The following is a 19,637-nucleotide window of genomic DNA, read 5'->3' on the forward strand; positions in this document are numbered from 1 at the left end:
CGCCACGATTTCGCACCCTTGCCACCCACGCGATTCTAGGCCCTATGCACCGCCACACCCGCCATTTATCATCCCATCTACCCTCTTCCATCCCATTCTCTCCCCATCACATCCACTGCCAACAGGCGGCAAGACACGGCACAGTCAGGCATCAGGACACGTAACACGTTGCACCAAACGCGCTAACACGCTGTCACATGGCCTGGCCTGGCGCCCAATCAGGTAGCGACAACGACGTTGTTGGGTTGTTGGGCGAAGAGGAGAGGCGGGTGGGAGTCATACTTTCGCTCGACGTGGCTGCTGTGGCTAAATTTTGCCTCAGCGGAATGTTACGCAAACTTGAAGCTGAAGCCTGTGTTGGGGCGATGTGACTAAGAAGGCGAATGTCCGTTCGGAGTCCGTCGGATCATGACATCGAGAAGGCAACAACCATGATCACAATGTTTGAGGGAAGCATAAGCCGGAAGCTGTGGAAGGCGCTTTTTAGAGCGCAAATGACGTGATGGTACACAGTACATACTCTGGTTCTCGCGATGCACCTCGTACTCGGATATCACACCCGTAACGGCATGGATAGCGGCACGGTTGCCTGGGCATATGCGAACGTCTGTCTAGGCAGATAGCGCACGCGCCCTTCTGCCGTAAGACATCGCGGGTAAGGCAATCCTGCTAGGCACCAAGGGCGTTGCGAACGAGGCTAAGGTGTGCATTGTTTTTGGGGGCCAAAAGCCAAACTCAACCTCATGCCGCGGCAGACGAGAAGATCACCAAAAGTGCAAGTATGAAGAGGGTTCGAGTGTTTATCTTTTAAATTACAGTACAATAGTTAGAGTGACATATTCCATCTATAGATTTGAGCGAGGTATCATCTGTCCGTATCCCCCCTTCCTTCCCCTAACCAACCCATTCCATCGCAGTCTTTGGTATCATAGCTATCGTGGGTGAACATGTGCCAGCCATGCGTAGAGTGCGTAAGTAGTAAAGAGATATTACAGTTTAGGGGTGTTACAGGGAAAACAAAAACGCTCAAGTGATATGTACAGTGAGCGACAGTGAAGTTATGGAACAGAGAATGAGGCTAAGCGGAAGAACGCCGGGAAATGCATCGAGTGACAGAAACAAAAGGATCCCATCATCATCTATGACTCTGTTGAAGAGCCATGACTGCCTGCTCGAGCTGCCGTAACCTCGAGTCCTTCTCTTCATTCTCTTGTCGGAGACGCTTGATCTCAGAGCGCATCTCATCGTTACCACGGTCTGAGAGGCCAGAGTCAGAGCCAAGTCGCTTGCGCTTCAGACTCATCTCATCTTCCTCGCGGTAGTCCATGGTGCGGTTGTACGGTGACTCCGAGGTGCGTGACTCAGGAATGGGAGAACCTCCCTCCATCTCACGCCTGACCATGTCGCGGCGGATGATCAAGCCATGCATATCTGCCGACATTGAGGTTCTGCGGTGAACACGGCGGACATGCTCAGCGAGGTTCTCCTTCCGTGTGAAGCCGGCACCTGAGCTGCGCTTGCAGTCGTGGAACGGGCAGAAGAGGGACTTCTTGGTGCCGCCATGCATCTTGTGAACTTCGCGCTCGTGGCGAAGAAGGCCACCGCTGTAAGTGAAACCTTGGAGCTTTTCGCAGCCCTTGACGTTGCACTTGTAAGGCCTGTCATGCTTGTCCATATGTTTGCTGTAAACGTTAGTTTCTGGTCGTATAAGTGTAGTGACACGATTACTCACCTCCATTCGCACTTTCGGTCAAAAGATGTACCACGGCACTCTTGATACTTGCACACCATCTTGCCGTCTTCGTTGCGCGGTGGTTCTTCGGCGCGTTTATAGCTGTGGTTCTTCCGTAGTGATCCGTCGTCATCGCCGTCTTGCGAGGAGTCTACAGAAAGTCCCCTGCTGTGGCTTCGGGGCGGGCTTGTAACGATGATTTGTCGTTCGCCAGCAGTTGGAGAGGTCATAGGTGATCGAGCGCTCATGCTGACCGGGGTAGGCATATCGGTGAGCGAGCTGATGGAAATGTTCCGCTTGTGCTCGTGCGGCACTTGCATGGAAGTAGGGTTTGGCGAAAGCTCAGTCATGATGTCTGGATATCCAAGGTTGAAATACTGAGGGTTGTAACTGTGTTGCTGGGCCTGAGGCTGGCGGCTTGGTTGATATATACCGGGAGACGCGAAGGCAGTTTGTGGCTGAGCAAAGAGATCGCTTCCCGCCGCTCCGGTGACTCTAACTCTCGGATCTTGAGTAGAAGTGATCAGATGACGCGGACTGTCTTGAGGTGGCAACGTATATGAGTGCCAAGGAATTTCGTGGTCGGAGCCCAGATGCGGAAAGGCCGTTAGAGGTGGCGCAGCAATGCCTTGATCTTGAGGCGAATAAAAATTAACGGGCGGAACTGCCTGGAAGTTTGGTGCGGATACGCCATAATAAGTATCTGGATTTGGATTTGTTAGTCGCAGCTGCGAACAAGTCCAGCCTGAAACCCAGGGTAGGCAGAGAAGTCGTGACTCAACTCAAACGGACACGGGACACTAGGCACTTACTTGGTCGCGGCTCTGGGTCCGCACCTTCTCCAGCCTGACTAACCCGCAGGACTGGAACTGGCAGCCTGTCCGCAAGACCATTCAAACTCAGATCGGGCTCCCAGGTTTCCGTGTTTCGTGCCTGGAATGGAGCATGGTCCACATGGACGTTTGTCGCAGGCGTCGCATGCTGCGGCTGCTCGCCAATCAGCTCTTGGCCAAAGCTGAGGTCTGCAATGCATTAGCACCAATCGGGATAACCACAAACCTTCTTCGTGTTTTCACGCTCGACCAATCGCAACCAGTCATCCACCTGAGCAGAAGCCTCATCGGGCGGAAAGAAATGTAACACATACAGTCTGACGATGCATCGGTATCCCACGAAAGATTGAGGTTGTGTAGCACGTTGTTGTACGGCACGCGGTCTTTGCCAGTTCCCTCGTAAAACATCCAGCAAACTCCCCACAGAACGGCTAGCGACGGTTTGATAGTCCATGGGAAGGTGCTGAGCGCTTGTGGCTTCTCAGCGAACTCTGTAAACCAGGCCAGGAGTTTGCGCTGCCTCTTGTCGTGATCGCCGCAGAGCAACTCCTCCAGAGCCTTGCGTGCCAAGGACTCGATTAGGTCTGTCTGTAGCCGCAGCAGTAGATGTTCATAGTTGGCAATGAAGTTCTCGTCAAGGATCAGTCCGAGGTCAAGCCCTTGGGCCAAGAGCCAGTCGTCACCATACTGCCGGCGACACCCCGCAAGCACGTTGATCGCTTCGTGTACTGCCACGAGGAGCTGGATAGTTTCGTTCATGGAACGAGCCTCCAAGATCGACGCGTTGTCGTGTTTGAGAAAGAGCCTGTCGCTGTCCGCGATAGACGAGAACGCGTTTCCCGCTACATGGAGTTTGCCGTCGACGTAGCGAAGCATACTAGGCCCGCAGGTTCAGTAGTTGAAACTAAACAAAAGCTTCCGTGAACGTACTGTTGCACCTCATTCCCTAGGTTTCGACTTGCGGGAGCAGCCGAAGCCGGCGTCTGCAGGTTGCGCGACGATCGAGTGAACGTCGCACCCTTCTGACTCTTGCAGATGCGATTGGCGACGCGACGCGACTGCCTCGCATCCTGGACGCTGATCCGTGATAGATTCTGGGCGACACTTCGGAGGCTCGGCGCGAGGCTGATGCCAAGAGGGCTCGCATCGATTGAGCCATGCTGCACACGCGGCTTGACACGACGACGAAGCTGTTTGACAAATTGGAGGATTCTAAAGGTGAGGATAATGCTCGTTTGCTTGTTGCGCTGCTGGATCGCCATTGCTAAGCGAGACGGGCGGTCCGAAGACGTAAGAAGAGACGACGTGTACTCAACCTTCGCCTCTCGCGTTCGCAGCTAGCATGTATATACTTGGAATCATCCAAGGGCGGAGCACATTGCAGAGTGCCTGCCGGTGAGCCTGCCTCGATGAGAGGAAACTGTCAAGCCACGCTGTACGGCCACACGCGGCATGATTGGCTGGCTCCCGGCTTGTTGAAGTGCTCAGCCACAACAGAATGCCGCTTGATAACCTGGGGCATCAACGCCAGACTCGACACCACTTCTCCCACCCTATCGTTTGGACAGCCTGGCAAAAGACAAGGTCACGCATTGAGTGAATAGCGTGGCGCAGCGGTTCTCCTACCTTACACGAACACTTTACGGGCAGGCCCCCGCAAATGTGCCGTGTTGCAGTCGTTTGACCGCCATCGTTTTGTCGTTGCCTTGAGAGACAGCCTGTATTCCCCCAGCACCGGTGTCGTCTTCATGCGGAACGTTCAGCGACCATCGGAAAGTATCGCTGACCGCTTGACGTCTGTGAATCCCTCGGGATCTGCGGCTAGGATGTAACGAGGTCCCCCCGCCGTGATGGTGTTGCGGCCTTCCGAAACAAGGTGGAACATAGATCCTGCATGACGTCTCATAGCTGGGGATGGTTGCGGCTGATCTTCGGTAAAGAGGACTCGAACGATAACGACGAAGCTTTTGGTGATTATGGACGTGATGTGGGAAAAAAGAAAACATGTAGGCATTGAAGTTGCGGTGGTTGGATGCTTCCGATACCATTCATCTCTCACGTGGAATGAGCGACCCTCTCCCCCCAACTTCAACTCGCCAACTCTCTTATCCGACTCAACGTACTCGGCCTCCCGGACAGCAGCATCCCAGGCCTATAACCCGGCGTCACACGAAACACCCCCACACCCCATTGCCGAATCGCAACATGTTCGCACCGAGTGTAGATCCGGATGCCAAATGCAGACCATGCATGCGAACTATCACGTGCGGCCTCGCGGCTTCCGAAAGCCCGTTTCCTCTCGGGCAATGCATGAACAAGTTTTGAATCTTTGGGCGGAGAGATGTGTACCGAAACCTGAGAGGCCTCAGGCGGTAAGGTTTGTCAAACACGAGCCGAGGTGTAGGAGGTATTTCAGTTCTCGCGACAATATTTCGCGTGATCATACACAGGTCCGTTACTCTCTCTGCGATCGTTGTGCAAGCTACTGTCTCTCGGAGCATACTGAATAATGAGCATCGATCGGCTCGATGCATAGGTGCTGTTTGTTGTTAGGACAGTGTCAGCAAGGCAAATAGTGGGGATTATTCGTAGACAACCTCCCAGCTGACACTACGCCTGGTACGTGAGACACAACGAGAGGTGAGAAGAGACTCCGGCCTTCGATTGTAGAGAAGCGTTATCATGCTCATGTCAATATATTGTACAGCAACCCCGCTGGCTATGCATTTTCGCCTTTCGTCCAGCTCTTTGTTATCTTCTTTTCCTCTTCCGCTCAACCTTGCACATCCTCAAACGCTCATGACCTCAGGCCCAGCAAGAAGCTGCCTCCACTTGAACCGCCGCCATTGCCGCCAGAGTTACCGCCGGGTAGATAGCTGATGTTGGGGTTCCTCGCCAACATCTGCGCAATATCCTTCTGTGTCTCAATGCGCCTGATCAGCACCAAGCCGTCACCACTCTTGGCCACTGCCTTTGAAATTGTGTCGGCAGCCTCGGCTTCACCCTCTGCCCTGATGACGTTGGCCTGCCTCTCCTGCTCGGCCTTCTCGACAATGAAGCGCGCGCGCTCGGCCTCTTGTTGTGCGATCTGCTTCTCTTCGACGGCCTTGGTGAACTCTTTGCCGAAAGTCATGTGGGTGATGGAGACGTCTTCGAGGGCAATGTTGAACTCGTTGGCGCGCTTGAGCAAGTCGGTGCGAATGCGGTTCGAGACGGCCTCTCGCTGGGTGATGAGCTCGGCGGCATCGAACTGGGCGACGATGGCTTTTAGGACTTCGTTACCGATGGAGGGGAGGACACGCTCGTCGTAGTCGAGACCGAGGTTCTACTAGCGCGTTAGATGCAATTCCTCAAGCTGCCTGCTGCACGAGTGGGGGATGGCATAGACATACCTGGTAGATCTTAGGCAGCTGCTTGACCTCTGGGCGATGCAGCACCCTCAGTGTGAGTGTGACCATCTGCAAGTCCTTGCTGCCCGTCGTAGTGCTGATGTTCCGCGGCCTCGTCCTTACATCGAAGACAATCGCCCGCTGCAGCCATGGTACCAGAAAGTGGGTGCCCTCGTTGACGACTTGTTCCTTGACTCCCGACAGACGATCGAAGATGACGGCGCGGGTTCCGCCCTTGACGTCGTAGAGGGAGCTCTGCACGACACTGGCGCCGATGGCGGCAGGAACGACCCAGCGGAAGAGGGAGGTGGGTATCGCAGCCATGGTTGGCGGTTTGTGCGGTTTGGTGTGGTGAGGCGGCGGCAGGCAAGATGCGGAGAATCGTGAGAAGTGGATGATGCTTCTACTGGAAATATGGTCCGAGCGTCTGCGGCGAACGATGCCCGTGATTGGCGCAAACACTACCACCACGGATGCACAACGAGCACATGCTGGCGGGTTGAGGCGTCTTCATTAGATAGTCCAGGCTGTTGCATTGTTGTCTTACCCGACCCTGGTACGCTTCCGTGCATGAGGAAAGTCACGGAAGAGGGGCTGTCAGATCAGGCAGGAGGCATTCGGTTGGTAAACAAAAAGACTCATATGCGTGTCGAAAAGGATGTATTCATCAACGCCGATGCTGATATGCATATGTGTGGCTTAAAGCCCGTCTACGTACTCCCCGCCTCATCCATGACCCCCTCCACCAGCTCATTCTCATCTGAGCGACAGCCACCGGTACAAGGTCGGCTCACTACTGCTCAATAAAGCCCTTGTGCTCCTTGTGCGCCTTGTACCAGTAGCTGTCCTCCTTCTTCGGCCGGAGCTCCTCTGACAGCTTGTCTAGGATGACCGCCAGAAGTTTCTGACGGCCATCCTCGTTCTCCGCGTCCCGGTTCCAGACGGCGATCTGTACAGCGTTCCAGCGAACGCTGTACGAGATCCCGCAGATGTCGTCGTTGAAGGCTGTTGAAGATTAGTCTTGAATACGTGTGAATTGTTGGAAAGAAATCAACTTACAGGCACGCTTCGTCTCGACGGCCCCCTGCAAAACGTCGCCAACCGCAAGCAGACACATCTCGTGCCAGAATTGCGCCGCCACGTCCTTGCTGACCTTGAAGTACCATGCGCCGCCGCGCGTATTCCGCGGGTCTTCCCAAACCGGCTTCACACCCAGGTGGAAGAGGTGTATCGAGTCTCGCAGCTTCAGGTTCTCCACCGGGATGTTGTTGAAGTGCTGGTAGAACTCCTTGACGGAGACGATCTGGTCTCCAAGCGGCTTGGGGCGGGTGAGGTACTCTTCTGAAGCCGCCTTGTCCTTGGGCGCGGCTTGCTGACCCTTCTCTGCCCAGAACATCCATTTGAAGCGGAACTCGGGTACTCGCACCGACTTGAAGATGTTGTTGAGCATGGCGGTGCCGCGCGCAGGCGAGGCCGTGGCCGACTGCTCTTCAGCCGATGCCTTCGGGAGGTCAGAGGTGCTGAGCACCGGGAAGCGACCAGCCATGGCGGAAGATGTGATGGGGATGCCGAGGTTGCTGCTGATGAGCTGGAGTTCCTTGATGTTGGAACGCGCGGTGAAGATGCGCTTGCTGTTTTCGATAGCGAGGTCGTTGGCGAGGTCCTCGGAGGTCTCCTTGGGCTGGACGTTGGGGACGACGAGGATGGTCTCACGGGCAATGGCTTTGTTGAGGGTGACGAGGATGCGATCAGCGGCGACCTTGGCCTCGTACGTCAGGGGCTCGTTGGGGTAGGGTACGCCGTGCTTGGTCGCGTAGATGAGGTCTTCAAGAAGAGAGACGGAGGTGGACTTGCGGGCAGCTGCTGCAGTCCTAAGCTTCTTGCGGGTCTCGTTGGCCGAGGCAAAGAAAGCTTCGCGCTCCTTGAGCTTGGCCTGGTCAGCGTTCTGAGCGGCAGAGGCCCTGAGCATGCCGATGATACGAATGGTCTCGTTCATGGTCATGGTGATGGATGTGAATGTGGTATAGGATAGAGTGATGTAGAGAGGAGAAATGACGGCTGAGAGTCTCTGAATAGATATAGAAAGCTGGCGGATGGTGGTTTGTAGATTGTGAAGGCTTGTGAAGAACAGGAGTGTGATGGACGAGAGACAGTCAAGGACGAGCGATTGGAAAGTTTTTATGCTCTCCCAGCCTCCTCATTGCAAAGACAAACAATAGCAGAGAAATCTATTGTGGACTCGCTTGAATGACGGTGGTGAAGGTGAACGCGCAAGGTGAAGACGAGTGGACCAACCAGCGCTCGGCGTTGGGCTCGATGAAAACTGATCATGCTGGCACAATAGCAGAACGCGCAAGATGATAGCAGATGATCAATAGGGAAATATGCAATCATCTGATGCTGATGCTGGATCAGGGCAGATCGATCTTGATAAGATCCATGGATGGGTGCATGTGGGCAAGTCTGAGGTTGACTTTCGATCTGGTGGCAAGAAAGAGACGACGGGAACGGAGATGGATGAATTTGTAGAGATTGTAGCGACATGAGAGAATAAGTACATACCTAATGTCTGATATCCAGAAATCTCGCGCAAAGACAACTGAGCCTTGCACACGGTTGCCCAGGTGGTGAACACTGATGAAAGTCGGAAGCGGGGCAGCGACACACCGACTCTTGCAGACACCGTCACAAAAGCTATGAGAACAGGTAGAGAGAAGGATCACAGCAGCGAGACTGTAAAGATTGACGAGAAGGGGTGAGGTCGGATATGTACGAGGCCAGCTGGAGCTTTAAGAGGCTTAACCCCTCGGACAGCACAAGTCAGCCATGCAGGCGCCCGCTCTAACTACGTTTCAAGACGCCGTTTCACGACCCCTGCTGACACCAACGAGTCGCTTCTGCCTCAGGCCAATCTGCAGCCGCACGCCTTGGACTGTGGAGCATCTGACGGGATATCCCATTGTTATAGATGTACTTGAACATGTCATGTGTGCATATCTGGTTGGCATTGGCTGTCGGCGCCAAATGCTGGAGAGGGCGGTGACGTAGCCAAGGGTCTTCTCCGGCTCGCTACCCTGGCGCGAGATCTGCACCCGTCTGCGCGAAACTTTGAATCTTGCCCAACTTTTTCCCCAGACTTTTGTAACCCACTTCCAAACGCGTAGACGTCCTTAACCGTCTCTCCTAAGATTACCCATATCGAACACCGCCGAGAAATCATGTCGCCATACGTCCACGAAGCCGTCGCGCACCGCAGCAAGCGCGTGCGCTTCTCCAACGAGCCCGAATCTTCGCCGCCCTCGATATCCTCCGACTCCGCCCTCGCGTCGACAAACGCTGCAGACGATTCTACCACGAATGCAAGCGACTTTGGTACCTCAGACAGCGACAGCGAACTGTCCGAATCGAGCGAAGAGCCCAGCAGCGACGAGAGCTCAAGCGAGGAGGAAGAGGATGATGGCGACGACACAGAGATGGAGCTCGAGGAGCTACGATCACAAGACGGTGTCGTAAACCTCCGCGCCAACAGAGGCACGAAGCCAATTATGAAGTTGGGCAACGAAGATCTAGGACCAGACATTCGCGGCTTCCTCAAAGACTTTCTGCCGCAGTTGAAGGCTGCGAACGAGGAGCTGGAGGCGCAGAAGAAGGCCGGGACGCTGAAGAGTCTGGAGTCTGTAGAGGGACAGGACGAGGGCGAGCCGTATATTGAGATGGTGAGTAATGGATCTTGAGGGTATCGTAGGGCGCTGCTGACAGTGTCTAGGACCTCGGACTAGGTGTTCTCGAAGAAAAAGACCCGAACGCGGATAGCGACAAGGACAGCGCGAGCGATGCGGAAGACAGCGATAAGGAAAAGGATGTGTTGGGCAAGCTGATGAGGCGCGAGAAGAGAGATCCTGCGAGCATCGAGGTCGTGCAAAACACAACAGAGTCAACATGAGATGCTGGCCAAGACGATTACCGTCATTACGGGCGCCTTCAGTATCGAACAACTTCTGGGCCCGCCTCCAGAAACGGACTGAGTTACGGATACGACAGTGTTTGCGCGCGATCCGCATGCTCATACCGATGCCTTCACCTATCCAGTCACTGGTTCGCCTGTCAAAGGCCTGATGTGTGAAGAGCGAACGAGATTCGGTATAACCCCTCACCTGTGGCTCTGTGCGGAAGCTAATGTAGCATAAGCATCACGCAACCTTCCGGTATGCTCTTCAATGTACAATGTAGACATTGCAGATATGGGACCTAGGCTCGGAGTTGAACGACTGGATATCAATATCACGCATACACAATCACATACTGCAAGCACGCAATGCTTCGTCCTGTGAAGAACCCACGATGCATTGGTGGCTATAAGTAGCCGCCCCAGCACTTACACTTACTCTTCCTTAGACCTCACAGACAACGCATACACACACTACCATTTACAGCATCATTCGACTATATCGACAACAAACTTGATCAACATTCCAGCTCCACGAGACACGACTACGCTCAACGGCCGCAATTGTATCCCTGTCCTTACACAATTGGAAACCCAAGCCTCTCTTACATAAGTATACATCATGAGCGGATTACCAGGCAAGGGCAGGGGCTCTGGAGGAGACGATAGGGAGGAGAACAAGAGGCGTGGGGCACAAGATAAGAATAAGGCACCAGCAAAACCTCGGCCGAAGCGGACCGTAGAGCAGAAAGCAGCCATCAACCAAAAAAGGCGACAACAGAGATCAGACAACGCTGAACAGGCGAAACATAACCTAGAACTGGGGGCTGACCTGCGTAAGGAAAAGGACGAGAGAAATGCCAAGGAACGCATTTACTATGCGCAGAAGAGGATAGTCGATCAAGAAGGGGCGAAACATGACCCAGATCTGAAGGCTAAGCTGCGTGAGAAAGCGAACCACCATGCTGCCTATCAGAGAAATTACAAAGAGCAGAGGGTGATTAAGGAGACGGCGCTATCCTCTGGGAGGCCGGAGACTCCAGCAAGTATAACGTGGGAGAAGCCAGAAACCCTACTATCATACGGCTCACCACAGCCCAAACTTCTGAACTCGAAGAAAATGGACATACAGTTTGAAGAATACGACCCACAAAACCCTGAAGGAAGTAACCTAAAAGTGCCTCAGGTCACGAAACCTCGCACAGAGAAACCTCGCACAGAGAAACCTCGCGAACCTCCGAACTCGAAGAGAATGGACATACAATTTGAAGAATACAACCCACAAAACCCTGAAGGAAGTAACCTAAAAGTGCCTCAGGTCACAAAACCTCGCACAGAGAAACCTCGCGAACCTCCGAACTCAAAGAGAATGGACATACAGTTTGAAGAATACAACCCACAAAACCCTGAAGGAAGTAACCTAAAAGTGCCTCAGGTCACGAAACCTCGCCCACAGAAATCTCGCCCACAGAACCCGAAAAGAAGTGACACAAAAGTGCCTCGAGTCCTGGAACCTCGCCCGCCGCTGTCCTCAACTTATGGATATGACGATCCGCAGACTGGATATGCCATGCAGCCGCCCACAAATGTCGGACGCGGCGAACAACGGCCATCGTTTGCCGCCGTCAACACGGATAACGAACAATTTTTGGCGTCCCTCGATACGAGAAGGGATCAGGCACGTACTGGGTGGAGACCAAGACCTGCGCCTGCCAATCTACCCTCTCTTGATCAGCGTAGAGAAAATCCCGGTCGGCGACCGAGACCCACAGGTTCGGACCTGAATACAGCTGTCACCCTTTCCATGGGGAATCTATCGATGGCCACATCAGGCCCCTCAACGACTGTTTCGCACAGAAGGTCGCGTAACAGTCCACCAGATAACCCTGATGATCGTGCAACGCAGAGGCCGACCAACGAGCAAATTAGAGCGAAGATGGATATGAAAAAGTTTCTTGGATAATCAAGGGGGGTCCTAATAGAGAATAGAAAGAGTACATTGTACATGAATGTGGAGAGTGCTCTATTGTTTATATGTCAGATTGACCGGGTGGTTGCATTTCATGGTTATAGAGCTGGCTCTAAACTTCGAAGATCGAGCAGATGTGCTGAGATACTTGTTACATTGGCTTTTTCCTTACTTTGCACTTACGCTATGCTTTATTGCTAATTCATTGGGCTCGAGGGGTGGGGTGGAACCCCTCTATTATGTATGTTAATGTATGGCCATCACAGCGTTGTTGGGCCTGAAAAGGCATTTAGTACAGTCATTAATCAAGAACATCACTTCCTTTATACGAGTTTGATTCTGAACATTGATGATATACTTGGAAGTGTGTGATCTTATCATCGAAAACATCTCTGGCTCATCCGTGCTAACACCTGTTTCGCATCTTACCAAACCCTCACCCATGCATCGCCACCTCCTCACGAATGCCTCGCCAGTAACACGAGTCCCTCCAAAGATCCCCATCTAATGACCAACACCTCCCTTAGCCCACGTCGCATCAGCATTCTCATGAATCTTCGGCACCTCAATATACTCCCTCACCCCCTTCTTCCTCTGATAATCGCTATCGAACCGCTGATCCCTCTCCTTCAACCTCTTCTCGAAATCTGGCATCTGATCCGCCGCCGTATAACTCGTCATCAGCTGCGGTGGTCCAAGCGGCAGTTTGTCGCCACGGTCAGTCTGCCAGAGATGGTAGATCTTGCCGTAAAGCTCGACAACTTCCTCCATCTCTTTGTTCTCGGCTATTTCCCATGCGGCTTCTGGTACGCCGGTTGGACGCGGCATGATTAGCATCCCGGACTTTACTTCGAAGACGTGGGAGTGCCAGAGCTTTTGCTCTTCGGCGTCGAGGGTTGAGTAGAGTTTGGGAGAGATCATGTACTCTGGGGTTGGTTTAGTATGAAGTCTTGCGGTTGAGGAAGTAGGATGCTTACCGATGCCGATAATCCGCGCGCCTTTCTCGGGAGAGTCGTAGAGGATGCATTGGCGTACTTCGTCGTTCAGGTGCGCGCAGTAGTGGTTTGCTTCGACTGCATCGCGCTTGGGGTCGTGAGCGTATGCGTGGAAGGCGTTGAGGTGAGCGCATATCCTCTTGACTGGCGCGAAGTTCTGTACAATTGGTTAGCGTAGTCACTACACGAGCGGAACTATGCTTACCTGAGTCATACCAGCACCGGTTTCAAGTGTGTTGTTGTATGCACTCTCAGGCTCACCGGCCGCGTTGTTGTTCACGGGAAGCGCGTCCATGTTGTGTTGTGTTTTGGGTGATTTGGATTCTCAGTGTTGACTGATGGTGCTACTGGTAAGACCTCGGATATATGAACTCTATCCTTGCTTTTAATCTCAGTTGCTTGTCGAAGTCGCCGATGATAATCGCCGTTTGGGAACAGTTATCGGCGTCTCAAATGGCGAAGTTTTGAGAATGCACATGGGACCATGAACAGAGGTTGACGTCATGATGACTTTTGATTGGGTAAAACACCGGACCCTGCACCCCGAGATCTCTTCTTGGGGAAGCAAAAGCCGGCCGACGAAGACACTGCATCTTGAACTAGGTCGCTATCGGCGTCTTCTGTAACATAATAATCTTATTGATTTTGGCAACCATAGGGAGGCCTGGATTTTCTTTGGAGCAACACAACACTAAAAGCTGCTAAAGGCGGTCTTTCAAGGTCTAACGCACACCACATGTAAATCTCAGTACACTGCATACAACTTCTGAATGTACGTTTCGGCTGCGGCGATGACTAAGCGTCTCCGATATCGCCTATACTCTAGACTGCGACGGTTTTGCCTATGTAACCGCAATACTGACTATCTCTGAGCGACTAAGGTGTGGTCGAACCTCTTCGCTTGAATCTGCACTCAACCCCAGTCTGGACGTTGAAAGAAGCATTGTGTGTCTTCCACGGCTTGTCATGTGCCATCTCAAAGTCGAACCGATGCAGTACCTCGGTAGTTATCTTGTAAATCTGTGTCAAAGCGAGCTGTCTATTGTCAGTACTTTTCTCCTATGCGATCATGGTATACCCACAGGCCTTCCAACGCATGTCCTTGTTCCAGCACCCCAACCTAGGATTGTCTTGTCCATCGCCCGCGTCCGATCTTCACTCTGCAGCCATCGCTCGGGAACAAAGTCTAGCGCATCTTTTCCAAATACGTCTTTGTCGTGCGAAACGATCGAAGGGTTCATTCCAACTGTGTAGCCTGCTGGGATGTATTTCCCACACAGAGTGATTCCTTCGCTTGGAGCATATCGAGGCATCGATACCGAGAATGGAGAGAATAATCTCAGGGCTTCCTTTACAGTCGCTACGAGGTATGGAAGAGAAGATACCTGACTGTACTGTACTGGTGATGAGAGGGTACCGTTCTCAAAGGCCGCATCGACTTCTGCGCGCGCCTTTTCCAATTTCTCGGGGTTCTTCATCAAGAAGTAGAAAATGGAGCGCATTGCGATGGACGTGCTATCAGCTCCAGCCATGCTAGTAACAGTCAGCATGTTACTCCAGGGTAGCTGTTCTGTCAGTACACATACATTGCAACCCACATGTCCGAAGTGATCTCTCTGTGCGAGTAGTTTACTTTCTCTCCCTTTTCTTGCACAATCGCCAGAAGCTGAGAAAGTAAGTCGGGTCGCTTTCCCGTCACTTCAAGGCTTCTCTCGGTAGCTGTCTTTGTCTCTATAATCGCAGTCTTCTTGATATCCTCCACAGCCAGCACAGCCTTCAGTAAACTCGGGATGCACACAGCGACCAGAAGCAGAAACGGTCGTATGTAGTACGGAGTGACTGTCAGAAGGGTAAGAAATGGCATTGCAAGATGGACCGAGTGGATGTAGTTGTTGTAATCGATGCTGTCCTTGAGAAAACCAAAGGCTTGACCGAAGAAGGCGACACCCACGCTGTCAAACGAGTACCTAGTCCGCAAGTTAAAATGTGAAATCAATGAAAGCTAATTTGTAACTTACATCTCGAGCCAAAGACCGAAGTCAAATACTTCGTTGCTATCGGCGAAGCTACCCAACCGTTCAAGAAAGAGTTCCAAGGTCGCATCCAGATTCGGTTCATTCTTCAGTATGCTGGAAAGGGAATAGACACCTCCAACAATCCTTCGATACGCTGCGTGCGCTTTCTCGTTGGTCTGCGTGAATAAGTCCGGCTGGCTGTTTAGTCCTGATGGTCGCCATGGGTTGTACCAATCCGTCTTTGTTAGAGCTTTTTGAACCGGGTAGATGTGTGGAATGGCCGTGGTGTCGGTCGTCACTACCTCATCGGGTGCGATCCGAATGATGGGGCCGTACTTCTGGTGAAGAACGCGCTCGACAATCTCAATGTCGCCTTTGTGATGGTGCCACATAAGCCATGTTCGTGATACTGATGCCCAGAATGGTCCGGGAACCTTGGCTAGCGGGTGGAGGGTTCGAGTATAGACGGTCCAGATGACATAGTATGCGACAAAAGATGCAGGAAGGTAGACCAAGAGAACGGATCGAAGATGCGCACCCAGCAAAACATCAGATAGAAGCGTCATGTCGCATGTCCTGATGTTGAAGGACAGAAGTACTACACGAACGATCGTGGAGGGGACAGACTAGATTATCTTCCATCGTCGCGCTCATCGCTAACTGCAGCACACTGCAGCCAACCCTTTCAGGCCCCCGATAGCGAATTGCGACTCGAACAGGCCGTTCCAGTATACTGAAAGGAGAGACGATGCCGAAATGCGGGTCTCTCTACTGTGGGCACGCTGCAAGTGCCGGGGCGTACCGCAGACCCTCGCGTTCTGGCCATGGTGTGCGCTTTGCACGAGTCGCAAAAGCAAACTCATGTTATTCTCAGCTTCGCCAGCTGAACCAGAATCGCTTGTGATACCCGCGAACTATTCGTTGTTCAATTTGGTGTGTCCAGACTTCCCAGCATCGCTTTTTCTCATTGCCATGTGGCGGGGAGTCGGAAGGATGCTGCCGCGCTCGGAATGGCCGAATGGGGGTCCACGGCAACACCCTAATCGCAACACCCTGTTCATAGCAGGCTCAGCCGCCGTCCCGTGTCGCCTATCCCGCCTGCCGCCTCCAGAGTTTTGCATGACTTGTGATCTCTCTAACTCTACTGTCGACTATTGACGCAGCTTACTCGTGTGTTTGTCTACAATCTCCTCACGCTGCCACGAAGCGAAGCGAAGCCAGCCCTCCACACACCCACCGTCCCCCAACGCCGCCTCAATTACGCCAGAGACGCATAATCACGAGGCATGAGACTATAGTCTACAAAAGCGCAAGCCTAAGAGCCGCTTCTTAGCTTGCAATAACGTCTAGACTATCAATTTGACGTTGTGTGGATATCTGGACTTCCGCGGGGAGCCAATAGGATCTGAAACCGCGATGATGGATGCACAACCTTGAACGCCTCTCCATCTTTTTTCCCAGGCCATCAGGAATACTATGGTCGTGAGGGCAACGCCGTGTAGTAGGCATTCGGGCCTTTGTACACTGGCGTAGCCACGCATTCTAAGAATTGATCGGATTACTCACTATGCGGCTTACTACATCTTCACAAAACAACTTCCGCATCGATATGTACTTCGGCGAGGACTCAATTCAGCTAGGTTTCTGATCCCATTAACCGTTTCGGTAGTCCCCGGGTGCCGAGCCGCCTGGGACGGCACGTCTGTCATGCAGCCTGCTCGGTAGAGTTCGCCTCGAATCCTACGCAGGTCAAGCAGAAACAAATTCTCCTGAATATCAACTGGGATATCGAATACCGGGGTACTGGTAAGGATGTACGGAAACGTGCTGACGATACCCAAGATTCGGGATGGCATCTGGCCATGGCTGCCTTTCCTCTGCTTTTTCACCACCATCGTATACTATATGTATCAATGATCATTGAACGAGGATCGACAGCTCGTCATATTTGTGGCTCACCTTCTCGGGTCTTTCATACTACTCAGCATGCGGTGGAACGAGGTGCTCGTCATAGGGCTCACAACATTGAATAGCGTTGTGCATACAGCTCTAGCACAAGATGGCTTGAACATGCTACCGCCATGCGCAGTAAGTCCTGGTTCCTCGTTTACTTCTATGAGAGTAAATCACTGACAGTACTAGGCAAAATGCTTCCAGAATGCTGTCACTGCCCAGAGGACATGCGCACCCACTGATGTGCAATGTATCTGTGACAGTGAGTCCATAAACGCGGCCATCCAGACCTGTGTGGGTGGCGCATGTTCAGTCAAAGAGTCTCTCAGTAAGATTTACCACCAGACTTCACATCAACCGCGCTGACTTGATGCGAACAACAGCTGCTGTCAATATCACTTCCACCATGTGCGAGAGGCCTGTTCGCGACCGATCCAACGTCATATTCTTGACGGGTATCACAGCGGGCTCCGTTGCTCTCGCCGCCGTCACCGTCCGCACGTGGTCCGCAATCAGCCAGAACTCGTTCGGGCTAGATGATGTCTTTGCAATAGCAGCCGAAGTAGCTTGTCTCCCCGTGACGGTGATACAATGTTACACGCCAAAGCTTGGTTTCGGGAAAGACACTTGGGTAGTTCCCCATAGCGATATCTACAAGGTTTTGAGGGTAAGCACGCGATGCTCAATGTGTGGATGGCTATTGACTGCTCAACAGCTGACCTACGGCTCCCAAATATCCTACTTCCTTTGCTGTGGACTCACCAAGCTCGCGTTCCTGTTCTTCTTTCTCCGGATCTTTCCCTCGGAGACGACCCGAAAATGGATCTGGGTGTCTATCGTCATATCCGTGCTATGGACAATCGCATTCGCATTCACCATGACCTTTGCCTGCAGACCTATCTCAGCAGTATGGACTTCTTGGGACGGGACGAGCACGCCGGACTATTGTATAAACCAGAATCTGTTCTACCTAGTAGCCGCGGCGTTCAACATCGGTCTGGACGTCGCCATCGTCCTGATACCAATCCCGAACCTGATGACGCTGAAGCTCAGTTCGCGTAAAAAGGTCTTCCTCAGCGCGATCTTTGGCGTCGGTGGCATGTAAGTCAATATAACCCCTCAACATGATATCGTCGCATGCTGACAAGAATACTTCAGTACCATCATAGTTTCCTGCATCCGCCTCAGCGCCGTCGCCAAATACGCCACATCAACGAATCCCATGTACGACAACCTCATGTCCGGCGTATACTCCATCCTCGAAATCAACGTCGGCATAATATGCGTATCCATGCCAGCCTTCCGAAGATTCCTCGCTCAGCTGGTACCCAAGTGCTTTGGCTCGACGCAAAACAACTCCGACCCAAACGAAGACGACGACACTCCCAATCGGCCATCGAAGAAGAGGGGCAAGCCGAGCAGAAGCATGCTGGATGCAAGCTTGTTCAACACTACGATGGCGAGGACGGTAGACGATACGCTAGAGGGTATTGGAAAGGCGGAAGACGAAGTGCACCTTGTAGAGCTGCGGAGAAGTGGATCAAAAACTTCGACGCAGAACCTGGATGGAAGTATGCGAGGGCACGACGAGGAGAAGATGCCTCCTAGCTACCACGCTTCATGATATTACGAATTTTGCTGTTACAAAGCTTACGACATCTTCCTGAAGACCATTCCGAACCAAACATTTGTGCCGACCCACTTCCAACCTCTCTCTCCCACAGCACCACCCTCAACGTCCCCCTTTCTCATCTCCCGCTCGTTAACACTAACTACTTCAAGCCCCGCAGTCTTGGCTGCCGCGGCAGTCTCTTCCACTGTGTAGACATAACTGCTTCCCCTAACCTTGACACCGTCTGCATTAACAAACCCAGCTTGACTGACGCGTCCCATGTCCGCGTGCATGTTTGTAACCAAGGCCGTGCCACCAGGTAAGAGCAATGCGGCTAGGGTGGCGAAGTAATCCTTCAGTGGGATGTGCTCCAGGACTAGAGTGGATGTGACGGCATGGACGGGTCGCAGGCTTGATACCGCAGGTAGCGGAGAGACTGATGGGTTGTCGACAGTAGGGAAGCAGTCGCAGCACTCTAGTCTTGACCTCACCCCTTGCTGGTCCTTCTCCTTCAACAGGGGCGACAGCTTCTTCGCAGCGACATCCAACATGCCCTGTGAGAAGTCCAGACCAGTGACCTTAACGCTCTTCCCGTTCCAATCGTATCGCACAAGTTTTTCCGTGTTACGTCCGGTACCACATCCTAGATCCAGTACAAGGAGCTCTTGTTCTGTTGCAGTGCTGTTCTTGACTTGGGATAAGAACTCTGGAAGGAGGGCCTGGAGCTCTAGATCGTCAATCGCTTGCAACATGTTGCCATCGGTGTCGTAGATGGCAGCCCATTGGTCGTAGGCGGCTTGAGTCGGAATGTGCTGGACTGGAGTTGAAGGCTTTTGTGGAGCCGTGGTCGGTTGTAAGGTTTGGGTACGCTTTGCCGTTTGTTGGCCGTCCGCAGTTGAGTCCGATTCAGTGGTCGAGAAAGAGGCATTGGCGGCTGCGTTGACGTCAACCAGGGACGTGTCAAAGGTCATGTCGATGGATGTTGGCTGTGTCATGTTGATAATGGTGCTCTCGAATGTGGAATGGAAGATAGGTTGCTGATTGTAGATGGTGGTTGGTTGGCTGGGCCTGGACACAGATGACGAACAGTTACTGCAGATCTGAAGTGGGGTAAAGTTCCTGAGGATTGATGCTTTTCCTGCTCGGTGCCTGAAGAAGTCTTATATGCCAACCTGCTCCAGCCAATGACTCTT

General features: G+C 52.7%; 9 protein-coding genes across 9 annotated transcripts; 3 read left to right on the top strand and 6 right to left on the bottom strand.

Annotated features, from left to right (window-relative positions):
• Window positions 1-1,135: 1,135 nt before the first annotated feature.
• On the bottom strand, window positions 1,136-3,827 carry J4E79_007899 (uncharacterized protein; the record flags this gene model as incomplete). The annotated part of the gene is made up of 5 exons (XM_049356761.1): window positions 1,136-1,682; window positions 1,733-2,087; window positions 2,545-2,754; window positions 2,880-3,442; window positions 3,496-3,827. 5 exons carry the CDS (start codon window positions 3,825-3,827, stop codon window positions 1,136-1,138), a joined length of 2,007 nt encoding a protein of 668 aa, XP_049208608.1.
• A 1,535-nt stretch (window positions 3,828-5,362) lies between these two features.
• On the bottom strand, window positions 5,363-6,278 carry PHB1 (Prohibitin-1, subunit of the prohibitin complex (Phb1p-Phb2p); the record flags this gene model as incomplete). Its single annotated transcript, XM_049356762.1, has 2 exons — window positions 5,363-5,890; window positions 5,958-6,278. The coding sequence occupies 2 exons, from the start codon at window positions 6,276-6,278 to the stop codon at window positions 5,363-5,365; spliced, it is 849 nt and encodes a 282-aa protein (XP_049208609.1).
• A 469-nt stretch (window positions 6,279-6,747) lies between these two features.
• J4E79_007901 (uncharacterized protein) lies at window positions 6,748-7,956 on the bottom strand (the record flags this gene model as incomplete). Its single annotated transcript, XM_049356763.1, has 2 exons — window positions 6,748-6,959; window positions 7,014-7,956. The coding sequence occupies 2 exons, from the start codon at window positions 7,954-7,956 to the stop codon at window positions 6,748-6,750; spliced, it is 1,155 nt and encodes a 384-aa protein (XP_049208610.1).
• A 1,216-nt stretch (window positions 7,957-9,172) lies between these two features.
• On the top strand, window positions 9,173-9,897 carry J4E79_007902 (uncharacterized protein; the record flags this gene model as incomplete). Its single annotated transcript, XM_049356764.1, has 2 exons — window positions 9,173-9,670; window positions 9,721-9,897. The coding sequence occupies 2 exons, from the start codon at window positions 9,173-9,175 to the stop codon at window positions 9,895-9,897; spliced, it is 675 nt and encodes a 224-aa protein (XP_049208611.1).
• A 625-nt stretch (window positions 9,898-10,522) lies between these two features.
• On the top strand, window positions 10,523-11,388 carry J4E79_007903 (uncharacterized protein; the record flags this gene model as incomplete). Its single annotated transcript, XM_049356765.1, has 2 exons — window positions 10,523-11,315; window positions 11,336-11,388. The coding sequence occupies 2 exons, from the start codon at window positions 10,523-10,525 to the stop codon at window positions 11,386-11,388; spliced, it is 846 nt and encodes a 281-aa protein (XP_049208612.1).
• A 985-nt stretch (window positions 11,389-12,373) lies between these two features.
• On the bottom strand, window positions 12,374-13,159 carry J4E79_007904 (uncharacterized protein; the record flags this gene model as incomplete). Its single annotated transcript, XM_049356766.1, has 3 exons — window positions 12,374-12,795; window positions 12,847-13,021; window positions 13,070-13,159. The coding sequence occupies 3 exons, from the start codon at window positions 13,157-13,159 to the stop codon at window positions 12,374-12,376; spliced, it is 687 nt and encodes a 228-aa protein (XP_049208613.1).
• Window positions 13,160-13,740: 581 nt separating this feature from the next.
• On the bottom strand, window positions 13,741-15,445 carry J4E79_007905 (uncharacterized protein; the record flags this gene model as incomplete). Its single annotated transcript, XM_049356767.1, has 4 exons — window positions 13,741-13,899; window positions 13,947-14,397; window positions 14,451-14,831; window positions 14,883-15,445. The coding sequence occupies 4 exons, from the start codon at window positions 15,443-15,445 to the stop codon at window positions 13,741-13,743; spliced, it is 1,554 nt and encodes a 517-aa protein (XP_049208614.1).
• A 1,793-nt stretch (window positions 15,446-17,238) lies between these two features.
• Window positions 17,239-18,456, top strand: J4E79_007906 (uncharacterized protein; the record flags this gene model as incomplete). The annotated part of the gene is made up of 3 exons (XM_049356768.1): window positions 17,239-17,499; window positions 17,548-17,933; window positions 18,021-18,456. The coding sequence occupies 3 exons, from the start codon at window positions 17,239-17,241 to the stop codon at window positions 18,454-18,456; spliced, it is 1,083 nt and encodes a 360-aa protein (XP_049208615.1).
• Window positions 18,457-18,482: 26 nt separating this feature from the next.
• On the bottom strand, window positions 18,483-19,415 carry J4E79_007907 (uncharacterized protein; the record flags this gene model as incomplete). The annotated part of the gene is made up of 1 exon (XM_049356769.1): window positions 18,483-19,415. One exon carries the CDS (start codon window positions 19,413-19,415, stop codon window positions 18,483-18,485), a length of 933 nt encoding a protein of 310 aa, XP_049208616.1.
• Window positions 19,416-19,637: the final 222 nt, after the last annotated feature.

The sequence above is a fragment of the Alternaria viburni genome, assembly GCF_023758015.1.
Source record: "Alternaria viburni strain BMP 2772 chromosome Unknown scaffold_18, whole genome shotgun sequence".
Lineage (NCBI taxonomy): Eukaryota > Fungi > Ascomycota > Dothideomycetes > Pleosporales > Pleosporaceae > Alternaria > Alternaria viburni.